At 40.9% G+C, this 12,200-nt stretch overlaps 1 protein-coding gene across 3 annotated transcripts in view; it reads right to left on the bottom strand.

Annotated features, from left to right (window-relative positions):
• Positions 1-5,975: 5,975 nt before the first annotated feature.
• Positions 5,976-12,200, bottom strand: part of LOC131543033 (NACHT, LRR and PYD domains-containing protein 3-like) — a 45,962-nt gene continuing 39,737 nt past the window's right edge. For 2 of the 3 annotated variants that reach the window (XM_058780224.1, XM_058780227.1), the window contains exons 10-12: positions 11,243-11,413; positions 7,397-7,575; positions 5,976-7,049 (exon numbers count right to left, since the gene is read on the bottom strand). In XM_058780224.1, coding sequence (XP_058636207.1) covers positions 7,045-7,049; positions 7,397-7,575; positions 11,243-11,413 — 355 coding nt within the window. In that variant the 3' untranslated portion in view covers positions 5,976-7,044. The remainder of the gene's footprint in view (positions 7,050-7,396; positions 7,576-11,242; positions 11,414-12,200) is intronic. The other variant, XM_058780225.1, reaches the window with a different exon arrangement.

The following is a 12,200-nucleotide window of genomic DNA, read 5'->3' as shown; positions in this document are numbered from 1 at the left end:
ATGAGGATCCTGTCTGTGGATTTCTGTTCAGCTTTCAACACCATCATACTGGATTCTCTTCTGAATAAACTGACACAGCTCTCTGTGCCCATCTCCATGTGTCAGTAGATCACCAGCTTCCTGACCGACAGGCAGCAGCTAGTGAGGCTTGTGACGGGAGGAGCCAACGACAGACACAGTGGGTGTGGTGTCAGGCCTCGGAGAGGCTTTTATTACATTTACATACATTACATTTAGTCATTTTGCAGACGCTTTTATCCAAAGCGACTTACAATTTGGGGAACACATGAAGCGATTCATCTTGAAGAGGCAATTCGACAAAGGAAGTGCTTGTAACACCAAGTCTCAGGCATTGTTTAAATAAGTACAAGCTAGCAAGGGAAGGAATAAGTAAGGAGAAAGATTTTTTTTTTTTTTTTATGTGTAGGTTGAAGTCAAGTAGTGTCGAAAGAGATGAGTTTTCAGCTGTTGCTTGAAGATTGACAGGGATCCAGTACTCCGAATATGGGTGGGAAGATCATTCCACCAGCCAGGAATGGTGAACGAGAATGTTCTGGAGAGTGATTTTGAGCCTCTTTGTGATGGTAACACGAGGCGTCACTCACTAGCAGATCTCAGATTTCTGGAGGGGATGTAGATTCTTAATAGTGAGTGCATGTAGGCGGGTGCTGAGCCTGTGGTTGTTCTATGAGCAAGCATCAGTGTCTTGAACTTGATGCGAGCTGCGATTGGTAGCCAATGCAATGAGATAAAGAGAGGTGTAACATGGGCTCTTTTGGGTTCCTTGAAGACCAGTCGTGCCGCCGCATTCTGAATCATTTGTAGAGGTTTGACTGTGTTTGATGGAAGTCCAGCCAGAAGAGCATTGCAGTAGTCCAGCCTAGAAATGACAAGGGCCTGGACAAGAAGTTGTGCAGCATGCTCCGTCAGAAAGGGCCTGATCTTTCTGATGTTGTGTAGTGCAAACCTGCAAGATCGAGCAGTCTTTGCAATGTGGTCTTTGAAGGTCAGCTGGTCATCAAAGATTACACCAAGATTTCTGACCGAAGTTGATGGGGTAATTGTTGATGAACCTAACTGGATCGTGATGTCATGCTGTAGAGTTGGAGCGGCAGGAAAGACAAGAAGCTCAGTCTTTGCCAGGTTGAGCTGGAGGTGATGTTCTTTCATCCATGCCGAGATGTCTGACAGGCAACCTGAGATCCTTGCAGCTACCGTTGGATCATCTGGTTGAAAAGAGAGATAGAGCTGTGTGTCATCAGCATAGCAGTGGTAGGAGAATCCATGTGCCTGTATGATGGGACCCAGTGATGTAGTGTATGTGGAGAAGAGGAGGGGTCCAAGAACCGATCCCTGAGGAACCCCAGTGACCAGTGTATGTGCTTTGGATACCTCCCCTCCCCAGGCCACCCTGAAAGACCTACCAGTGAGATAGGATTCAAACCAGCGAAGTGGAATTCCAGCGATGCCCAGTGATGAGGAGTATCTGATGATTGACAGTGTCAAACGCGGCAGATAGATCCAGCAGAATGAGGACTGATGATTTGGAATGGGCTTTTGCAATTCGCAGGGCTTCAGTGACCGAGAGAAGCGCAGTCTCAGTTGAATGGCCACTCCTGAAACCTGACTGTTTAGCGTCCAGTTTGTTGTTCTGTGAAAGAAACAATGAGACCTGGTTGAAGACAACACGTTCAAGTGTTTTCGCTATGAATGGAAGGAGAGAGACAGGTCTATAGTTTTCTATAAGAGAAGTGTTTAATGTAGGTTTTTTGAGCAGTAGGGTTACCCGAGCCTGCTTGAACGCAGTGGGGAAGATGCCTGTGAGGAGGGATGTGTTGATGATGTGTGAGTGTCGGTAAGAGCGTGGGAGAGATTGCTTGCAGAAGGTGCGAGGGATTGGGTCAAGAGGACATGTTGTAGGATGGTTGGAGAGGAGAAGTTTGGATACTTCAGCCTCCGTCAGGGGACAGAAGGAGAAAATTGGAGGTTTAGCAGTGGAAGTGGTTGGTTGGGGTCCTGTGTGCGTGGAGATGAGAACTGATCACTGATCGATCTAGTTTTGTCTGTAAAAAAAGTAGCAAAGTCATCAGCTGTAATAGAAGTGGTGGGAGGTGGTGGAGGGGGACAGAGGAGAGAATTAAATGTTCTGAAGAGATTACGCATGTCTGGAGCGCTGTTGATCTTGTTGTGGAAATGTGAGGATTTGGCAGTGTGGACATCAGCAGAGAAAGATGAGAGCAGAGACTGATACCTACTCAGGTCCGACGGGTTGTTTGATTTGTGCCATTTTCTCTCTGCCGCTCTGAGTTTAGTCCGATGTTCACGAAGAACATCAGATAACCAGGGGTTAGAAGGGGCAGTCCGTGCTGACCTAGAGGAGAGAGGACAAATGTCGTCTAGACAAGAAGTTAAGGTAGAGCATAAAGTTTCAGTAGCTGCGTTTACATCCAGAGATGAGAAATGGGTAGGTGAGGGAAGAGAGGAGGATACTACAGAGGAAAGATGGGAAGGAGAAAGGGAGCGCAGGTTTCGTCTAAAAGTAACCGGTAGGGGGGTTGGTGGCACACGGGTAGCAAAATGTAGTGTAAATGTAATGAAGAAATGGTCCGAGATATGTAGCGGTTGTACCAGAATGTTATCTGCAGTACAATTGCGTGTAAATTAAATCAAGTTGGTTGCCTGATTTGTGCGTGCTAGTAGTGGTAAGGCGATTGAGATCAAATGAAGCTAGTAGCGAGTGGAAGTCTGTAGCATAAGGCTTGTCTAGGTGAATGTTGAAATCACCAAAGACTAAGAGTGGAATGCCATCCTCCACAAAGAGGACAACAACCCGTCCAGCTCCTCTAGGAAGGTGGCTAGAATTTGTCCAGGGGACGGTAGATTACCACAATCTGGAGTTTTATCGAGCTGATACAGTAATGGCATGACATTCAAATGAGTTGTAATTTGAAAGGGTAGAGTGGGTTGAGTATTTCCAATTGTGTGAAACGAGCAGGCCAGTACCCCACCCCGACCAACTTGACGCCAAGTATGAGAGAAAGAGAAATTAGTAGAGAGAGCAGCTGGGGTTGCTGAGTCTTCTGGACGAATCCAGGTCTCAGTCAAGCCCAAGATGCTGAGAGTGGATTTTAAAGAAAAGGCAGAAATGAAGTCAGCTTTGTTGACGGCTGACTGACAATTCCAGAGACCCACAGAGAAAGCCAGAGGTGTAGTGGAAGATGTAGAGATAGGGCGAGGTTAGCAGTATTACGTTGCCGTCTGCGAGTGATATTAGAGCGTGGCTGAGAGAGAACCGGAATGTTTTGGAGACACATGATAGAGGTAGAAGGAAAGAGGATAGGAGAGCAGAGTGAGGAAGGAAAAGATACTTAAGTGTGTAGCTCGGTGTCGTTGCTCGGTTCAAGTCGCACAGGAAAAGTCGCAGGTCTTTACACTCCTCGGTCTTCACACAAGGAGGCTGAACACGACGGCTGAACGCTTCCGCAGACGCCTGGCCAGCGCACACACCTCAAACAAATACACAGTCTAGAGTGAAAAAGCTGTGGTCGCTTTTAATTAGCACAACCACCAGCCAATGGCAGGGCAATGGCTCAAATCGAAACTAACACTTCGCACTTAAGTGCAGGAAAGGAGTTTAAGCTAAAGGGCAGTTATTATAATGATCAATAAGTGCAATCAAAAATATAAACCACAACGAAAAAGCAGAATAGAAATAGGTAGGAAACGAACTATTCTTTCCTAGCAACAAGAAATTAATTTAAACAACAGAGCTAAGAATGAGTATTAAAACACTTAGGCACTGCCGTCTGTCTCTTCTGGTGACTAATCGCCTTCTCCCGGCGATTAGTCACCTTATTAAACTCTCTTATTAAACAAAAATGATAAAATAAAGTGTCCAGGGGGAAGAAGTGTCCAACGAAACAGGGGGGATCTGGTGTCCTCGTTGTGCTGCGGGGCTCGTGAAGGAGGGCAGTGTTCCAGGAGGAGGGAAGGGTCCAGGGAAGGGGCGGAGTCCCGGTGGCCGCACGCGCTCCCGCTCCCGCTCTGGCCGGGACACGAGGGGTGGCGGCTTCTCTTGAGCGGCGGCTCTTCCTCTTCATCTGCTCGGCCTTCGGCAGGACTTATACGGCCCGACATCTCTGGTCCGACGACCGTGTACGGGTGCGGCTCTCACCCGGCTCACGGGCTCAGCAGCTCACATCTTGGGTGGCGCGAGTCCCTCAACGCACCCTTCCTGGACCCACGAGGACACCAGCGTGCATGCACGGGGGAAGAGACCGGTCTCTCGAGGAGAGGCGCGCTCGGCATTTAACGGCGGCGGTGATGAGGCTTCATTCAGTCCAGCTGTGCCTCATCACACGCCGCCAGCCTGCGTTGTTCCCACGCCCCTCCTCTCATCCACCCACTCCAGTCGGGAGCCTGGTGAAGGGCGGCGAATAAGGGACGGGGTGGTGATGATGATGAGGGGGAGGGCCACCGATCCGTCACAGGCTGTAAACTCCATCCATCACCATCAGCACTGGTGTTCCTCAGGGGTGTGTGCTCGCCCCACTGCTCTTCTCACTCTACACCAATGACTGCACCACTGCTGACCCCTCTGTCAAACTCCTGAAGTTTGCAGACGACACTACAGTCATCTGCCTCATTCAGGACGGTGAAGAGTCTGCTTATAGAAGCGAGGTTGAGCTGCTGGCTGTCTGGTGCAGTCACAACAACCTGGAGCTGAGCACGCTCAAAACAGTGGAGATGATTGTGGACTTCAGGAGAAACCCCCCTGCTCTCCCCCCACTTACCATCATGGACAGCACTGATGCAACAGTGGAGTCATTCATATTCCTGGGAACCACCATCTCTCAGGACCTGAAGTGGGACAATCACATAGACTCTATTGTAAAAAAAGGCCCAGCAGAGGCTGTACTTCCTTCATCAACTGAAGAAGTTCAACCTGCCACAGGCACATATGACACAGTTTTACTCAGCTGTTACTGAGTCGGTTCTGTGCTCTTCTATAACTGTCTATTTGGGTCAGCCAGCAAATCAAACATAATGCAACGGACTGTCAGGACAGCTGAGAGGATAATTGGTGTGCACCTGCCCAACCTTCAGGACTTGTACTACTCCAGAGTGAAGAAACAGGCAGGTAACATCATCACATACCCCTCTCACCCTGGACACAACCTGTTCGCACTTCTCCCTTCAGGCAGACGTTACAGATCTCTGTGCACTAGAACATCTAGGTATAAAAACAGTTTTTCCCCATGCCATCTCCAGCTTAAACAGCTAACAGAAATTATTACCTGTTTTCTGTATTTCTTATCTCCAATTATTGCCTCTCTCTCAAGTACTATGTTTTTACATATTATACTTTTTTCTTTTCTTTTTATATATACAGCTTTATATAGAGTAAATAATGCACACATCTGTACATAAATCTTCTGTTCCAGATTCATACCTCATTTTTTTCATTTATTTAAATGTTCTTTCTGTTCTCATGTCATGTATGTATGTATGTATGCATAAACCAAGAGCTCCTTAAAAAACACAACAAATTCCTTGTTTGCACACTTTTGGCAAATAAAGCTAATTCTGATTCTGAATGTAACTAATAATGAAACAAATATGACTTAGCCTATAGCCTACACGACTTATCAGTATTTTCTTTTTTTTTTTTTTTGTCTCTTAAAAATGCAATTTTATATAAGGTATTTTTTAACCATGCAGGAAATGTTTAAAAATATCTTAATTTACTTTAAAAATTATCCAACACTTGTATGTCTTCACACGGGTGCATCCATGTTTTGTCATTGAGCATTATAGTGTTATAGTTATAATCCGAAATTAATATTTAAGACTGAATTTGCTAATTGATATAGAGGAGGGAGTTGAGACTTCAACATTACATTTCAGCTAAGACTTAGACCTTGGAACTAAGTTTTAAAACATGAAATTTATTCATGATATATCAGAGGCGGACAGTAAACAAAAACAGAAACAAACCAACAAAACTGATTCCTGTATGTTTTTTCTACACTAGTTTAATGTTTCAGCTATAAAGTCGGATTCATCAATCTTTATTTTACATTGTCATCTTAGTTCTACATTTATTTTTTGGCTAAATTCTGTTTTACACTAATGCATATATATATAGAGAGAGAGAGAGAGAGAGAGAGAGAGAGAAACTTTTGGTTACAAAAAAAAGAACCTGCAGAGAACAATTCTGGAATTTTCTTATTTGGTTCCCCAAAAAAATAACTAAAAGGGACTATATAGAGGAACATTCTGTGATTGTTGTTTGCAGTTAATGCAAACGTGATTTTGCGATCGCAACAACCCCATGAACATGATTTTTAGGAGCCCCATAGCATTCAAGAATAATATGTGTTAACAGCAATTAGTGATTTACTGTGTTCAGAGGCAGGAGGAAAAATGCAAGAAACTAGAAAATAATGTGAAGACGTATGTGGAAAGAGAACAATTACAATATCAGATTTTCCACTATACAATTATTGTGGCCAAAATAATTTGTGATAATTATAGAAATCTTGTGTGATAGCATTATTTGTTTCTCCTGTCACTACATAATACAGCATCAATGTACAATAATATATGTTAAAATGACAACATATTTTTACTCCAAACTCACGTTATAGCATCAATCAAGTCTTTGGAATCACATTGCTTCTTATCACAGAATGAGGCAGAAAATATATTATTTTACAGTATTCTATACAGTGATAAAGGCTATGTATATTAGCATTATGAATATACATTATCTGAAAAATACCTGAGATGGCTACAAGAGCACAGATAAACCATACACTGCTGCAAAAGTGAGCTAATTCTCTTCACGTTTCATTTTCATGGGCCAGTAGTATAAAATGAGAAAGTGATGTAAAGTCACACACACGAGAGACAGTGTGATAATGTGCGTCTCTGTGTCTTCAGTCTCTGTTGATTGTGTGACTGTGACGTCTCTGTAGCGGCTCCTTATTCACCATCAGCTGATCCTGAGGAAACTGGACTGACGTCTCAATACTGAGAGTCCTAAACTAAAACACACAGACAGTCACATATGAGTATGAGATATTACTGCTGCCATCAGAAGATCCATTTCAGAAACATCACAGAATATTCATATTACAGCTAGAGACATGAATGAACAACTGATCATAGATTAATAACAGGAAATGATCAACAACTACTATCACTTACAGACATTGTAAGAGATTACAATATTCATATATTCATAAATCAGTCACATCACAGAATTAAACACTGTCTAGAGGACAGAGAATAAAGTGAAGCTGAATTATTATCTTATATTTTCCAATCACACACATGAGGTCTGTTACTAAACTTGGGTCATTTTAAAAACTTTAAATAAACAAACACTCACAATAGTATAATCTCTCCAGTATAAAACGTGGATCGTTCTTCAGATCAGAGAGTAACTTCACTCCTGATTTCCCTAGTTTATTATAAGACAGATCCAGTATTCTCAGGTGTGAGGGGTTTGATCTCAGAGCTGAAGCCAGAGCAGCACAACCTTCATCTGTGACACCACAATCACTCAACCTGTAGAGAACAATGACACAGTTTGAATTGTAGTTGAAGTGTCTGTAGTTTGTTATTGACTCTGGTCTCAAGAGCAGGAGAGGAGATATAATGACAAGCATAGCTATAAACTGCTGCGGATAGAATGAGATTTCTGCATGTTGATGCTCAGTGCTGCTGTTTGAAACTGTCATGTGCTTCAGGACTGAACAGACACACAGAGCTGAATGTAAGATAATGTGTCTTTTATAGTGATATAAGGAGGATCTGTCTGGAGAAACAGTCACTTGCTCCTCTAATAAACACCTACAGGAGGACATTTGCTTCACAGGAGCCACGTGTTCCCCATTACATCTCATTTATTAACTCATTTATCAAACACATCATTGGTCTCATCTGGCTGCTTAAAACGTAGTAGAAATGTGCTGAACTCAATAGAGATACTCAAGGTCTTCAAGTACAAAAAAATAACTCTTGTCTACATATGCACTGAGATCATGTTAATGAGCTTTTCTTCTGGCTCAAACCTTCTTTTCTTAAACAATGCTTCTCTCAGGATGTAAGAAGAGTTGCCAACTGCTTTCAATTGAAAGTAGCTAAAACTGGTGGCTAAATGTCACTAGATGACATCATAATGGCAAATTCACTGATCTATATAAAGATGAATATAGATCAGCGGGCAAAATGAGAACTCAGATAAGGTTTGTCCACGAAGTTGCTATATTACCTATATATGCTATATATCCGAGTTTGCAGATCCCTGATATAAGAGGAGCATGAAACTACCGAGTTAAAACTAAACACATTCAGACTCTTGTCTGTTGAACTCTAAACCTCTGGGAGAATCATCCTCTGCAGTAAGTCACAGAGCCTCTGAATTTTTAACTGTTTTAACTATTTTACAGATTATCTGGAACAGGGGCGCCTGCAGGATTTCTTCCGAGGGTACGCGACTACGCACAGTTTTTTTTGTGTGTGTGGTTTTTTGGGGGACCAAATGATCAGTGAGAGCAGAATGAATGTCACACGTTCACGTCAAAATGTAAAATACATTTATCAAGAGCATGCTCACAGATGAAAACAGAACAAAACAGCATTGGATGAAGTGGAATTAGAGCCCTCCACAGGCCTCAAATATAGGCCCTAGCCCGGCCTTGTCCGACAGTTTATCAGAATTACCGGCCCGAGTCCGACCCAAGCCCGTCTTTTTTTCCCCTTCTCCCAAAACAACTTATACTACTGTTTCAGCTATTAAAATAGTTCAGCTTTGTATAATGGAATTATAATGTTAATTTAGAAAAACGTTGAGTTTTTTTGTTCGTTAAATGTAATTTTTTTGTTGTTGTTTGTTTGTTTGTTTTAAAGTAACGACCAAGCGGCCAGAGCAGATACACTGAAAAAAATGATACTAAATTTATAAGGCATGTAGCGGAGGCATGCTACAACTCTATATTAGGTGGCCAAATATGGACGGGATTCCGGTAAGAGAATCAGGGATTGGAGAAGAGATTCTTCACAAAGATGCATTTATTGAACGGTCTTTGGGTTGTCCTCTGCACCAGTTATTCTTTGGCAATGATATCTGTATTAATGGTATCAAGGTATAAAAGGCATTATACAGAGCTTAAAACAAGCGTGCAGTGATGAGCATTCACCAAACTGTCTTCCTGCATGTCACATTATAAAATCAGTCCGTGTTGACAACAACTTTGGTTCCTAGGACAGGCTTTCGTAAAAGGTAAGTGGTTGCAAACAATTTATTTTAGCTAAATTTAGCCTAAAAAATAAGTTGAAAGTTAGTCAACCTAATTTGTTTATTTAGATGTAGCTAAAATACATTGATAGCAACCACTTGAATTATTTTTTTTCCACTGCAGTGAGTTGATCATGGCCTATGTTTGATCAGTTTATAGCCTTCTCAAATTATCACGACTTGCCTAAAATAAAATCTATAGATATAAAACAGTTCAAGCATATCACAGTGTTAGTTTCAATGTTTTACCTAGATAAATGCACACTGTTAGACGCATATCCAATCGTTTGTGCGGAGCGAAGCTGAAGCACGCTCTGCAGGACATTTTTTTCTAACAGTGGAAACAACTTAAAACACATCATATTTTTTGCTCATAAAGGTATAGGAGTAATATCTTTCGGAACTGTAAAGGGTCTACTTTTATTTGTGTGCAGTCACAATATCAACAAAACTTTGTGCTTTTATAAAATAAATAACAGAGGGTGTGCTTTCTGCCGTCTCTCGAACAGGAGCGCTTCATAATGATGAACTGAAACTCAGCGAATTGCCTCATAGATATGAGCTTTAAATTACTACTTTAAAACAAAATAATTCAAATCGAAAATAGAAACTCTTTCAGTAATCTGTAAAGATGCATTTCTCTCTAAAGGCACGTCCAGTGAGGAGATGGCGAGTCATTTTTTTGTCACCATGATTGATGGATGTCTAAAATTTTAAAATAAGGAAAAGCCTAAAACAGGCCCAATTTCAATTTGGGTTTTGTTTTATAATTCTATATCATTTAAAAATAAAACAAATTATAATGGCATTGTCACGATTGCAAACTGTGGCAAAACAAGGAGACGAGGGTAAAACTCAAAGAAACAGTCTTTAATCTTTTCCAAACGGGGTAACACAAGGTAGGGAGAACACACAGGAACACAACATCGACGTTAATACCGAACGCTGGACAATGGAAAACACAGGGCTTTTAAACAAAGGGAACGTAATCAGGGAGAACTGAAACAGGTGGGACTAAATTAACTAAACGAGAACAGGAACAGGAACAAAACCAAATATGGGCATACATGAGGAAAAACTAGGTCATGGGGCGCACATGAGACAGAAAACCACAAGACATCACAAACACAAGCCTGACAAACATAGGCTATGCATCAAACTTTCTCCTATAATTGTATGCTTATATTTTCTGATTTTTATGTTACTCTGTTCTGAATAACTTAAAATTTTAAAGAATTGCTGCAACGCAATTTATTTAGCCTATTATTTTAATTACTAATTACCTAACTATTAACCTATTTTTAATCCATGCAGCAAAAGCTATAAAAATTACTTTATTGCATTCCAGATGCTTTTAAAGAACTTTTTTCTATACATTTTATGGGTAGCCTAGCTTGAATATAAAACATTGTCGTGAATTCGTTGTATTCCCATTTGTAAAATAGCATAATAAATTGTTGTAGGCTAACCCGATCTCATGATAAAGGTGCATACAGCACGATTTTCTGTTTTTATTTTGGCGTGATATTTATATGTAGAAATTGACTTTGGCGTGCAAAAGACTGATAAATTCATAATTAATGGCATGGCTGGTTCAGTCGACAGAGATATGGGACACATATAGCTACTAAATGCTGAAATGTTTGTGATGCAAATCTCAGGTCAGTCTGAGCGCACCTGCAGGCGCCACTGATCTGGAAGTTCATTATGAATCAAACTGCCAGAAGCAAAGCTCCAGTAAATGTTTAATGGGTCAAAAACAGAAGCAGCAGGTCATGTGATGTGATGGAGATGAATGAAATTAATTTCATCAGAGTCATTTCTGCTGAGATTTAGTGCGTTTAATGAACATTACTGTTTTTATTTATAGAATTGACATTAAAGGATGTTTTACACTAAGAGGAAAAAGACATGCGACTGTCAGAGAGATCTCACCACAGTTTCTCCAGTTTACAGTGAGGATTCTGTAGGACATCAGAAAGCAACTTCACTGAATCTCCTAGTTTATTCACAGACAGATTCAGTTCTGTCAGGTGTGAGGGGTTTGATCTCAGAGCTGAAGCCAGAGCAGCACCACCTTCATCTGTGACTCCACAATCACTCAACCTGTAGAGAACAATGACACACTCTTCACTTTACATTTACATGGACATCAGTAATCTAATTGTTTACCTTATTCTGATTTAGACAATATTATGATTAAGGTGTTTACATGAGTTGCTTTTAGAATATTCCTTTCATGTGCCCATTTTACATGTTATTGTAGATAGATCGATTAATGGCACACGTCATTACGTCCCCTCCAGAATTTCACGTATCAGCATATGTTTTTATTATATACAGTTTTGGGTGTTTCATTTTAATTTCATGAAAGCTTCAAGTGCAGTTAATTATTTGTCATGCTATACATGCAAACAGATGACATTGCTGTTGAAGCCATGCTCTTTTGTTTGCCGTCAAACAGTTGACCACTCATGTGTCTGTATTCTGTTGCAAAATGTGGCAAAAAGTCCTAATTGACGGATATAGTGTGATTAAGGTGTGTACATGTCTATACTGCATTTGGATAATCATGCGACTAAAAAAGGAATACTCCACATGTCTTAATTCGATTTGTGTTAACAAGTATGACTTTAGATGGATTAAGGTAATCAAAAATCTGTGTTTACATAATAGACTCGTAATCAGAGTATTGTTTTAATCGTGTTAAAATCAGAATATTGTCCATGTAAACATACTGACTCTCTCAGATCAGATCAGTTTAGCAGTGAATCCGTTCTTAAGTACTATACTACTATACTATATAAACTTAAAGCACAAATCAACTGAGGTAAAATATTATCATAAAACATCCAAAGTCTAATTCAAGCAGGATAAATAATATTTCTTATAT

This window comes from Onychostoma macrolepis, chromosome 06 (genome assembly GCF_012432095.1).
Source record: "Onychostoma macrolepis isolate SWU-2019 chromosome 06, ASM1243209v1, whole genome shotgun sequence".
Taxonomy (NCBI): Eukaryota; Metazoa; Chordata; class Actinopteri; order Cypriniformes; family Cyprinidae; genus Onychostoma; species Onychostoma macrolepis.
Note: the sequence above shows the minus strand (reverse complement) of the source record. Positions and strands in the feature narration are given on the sequence as shown.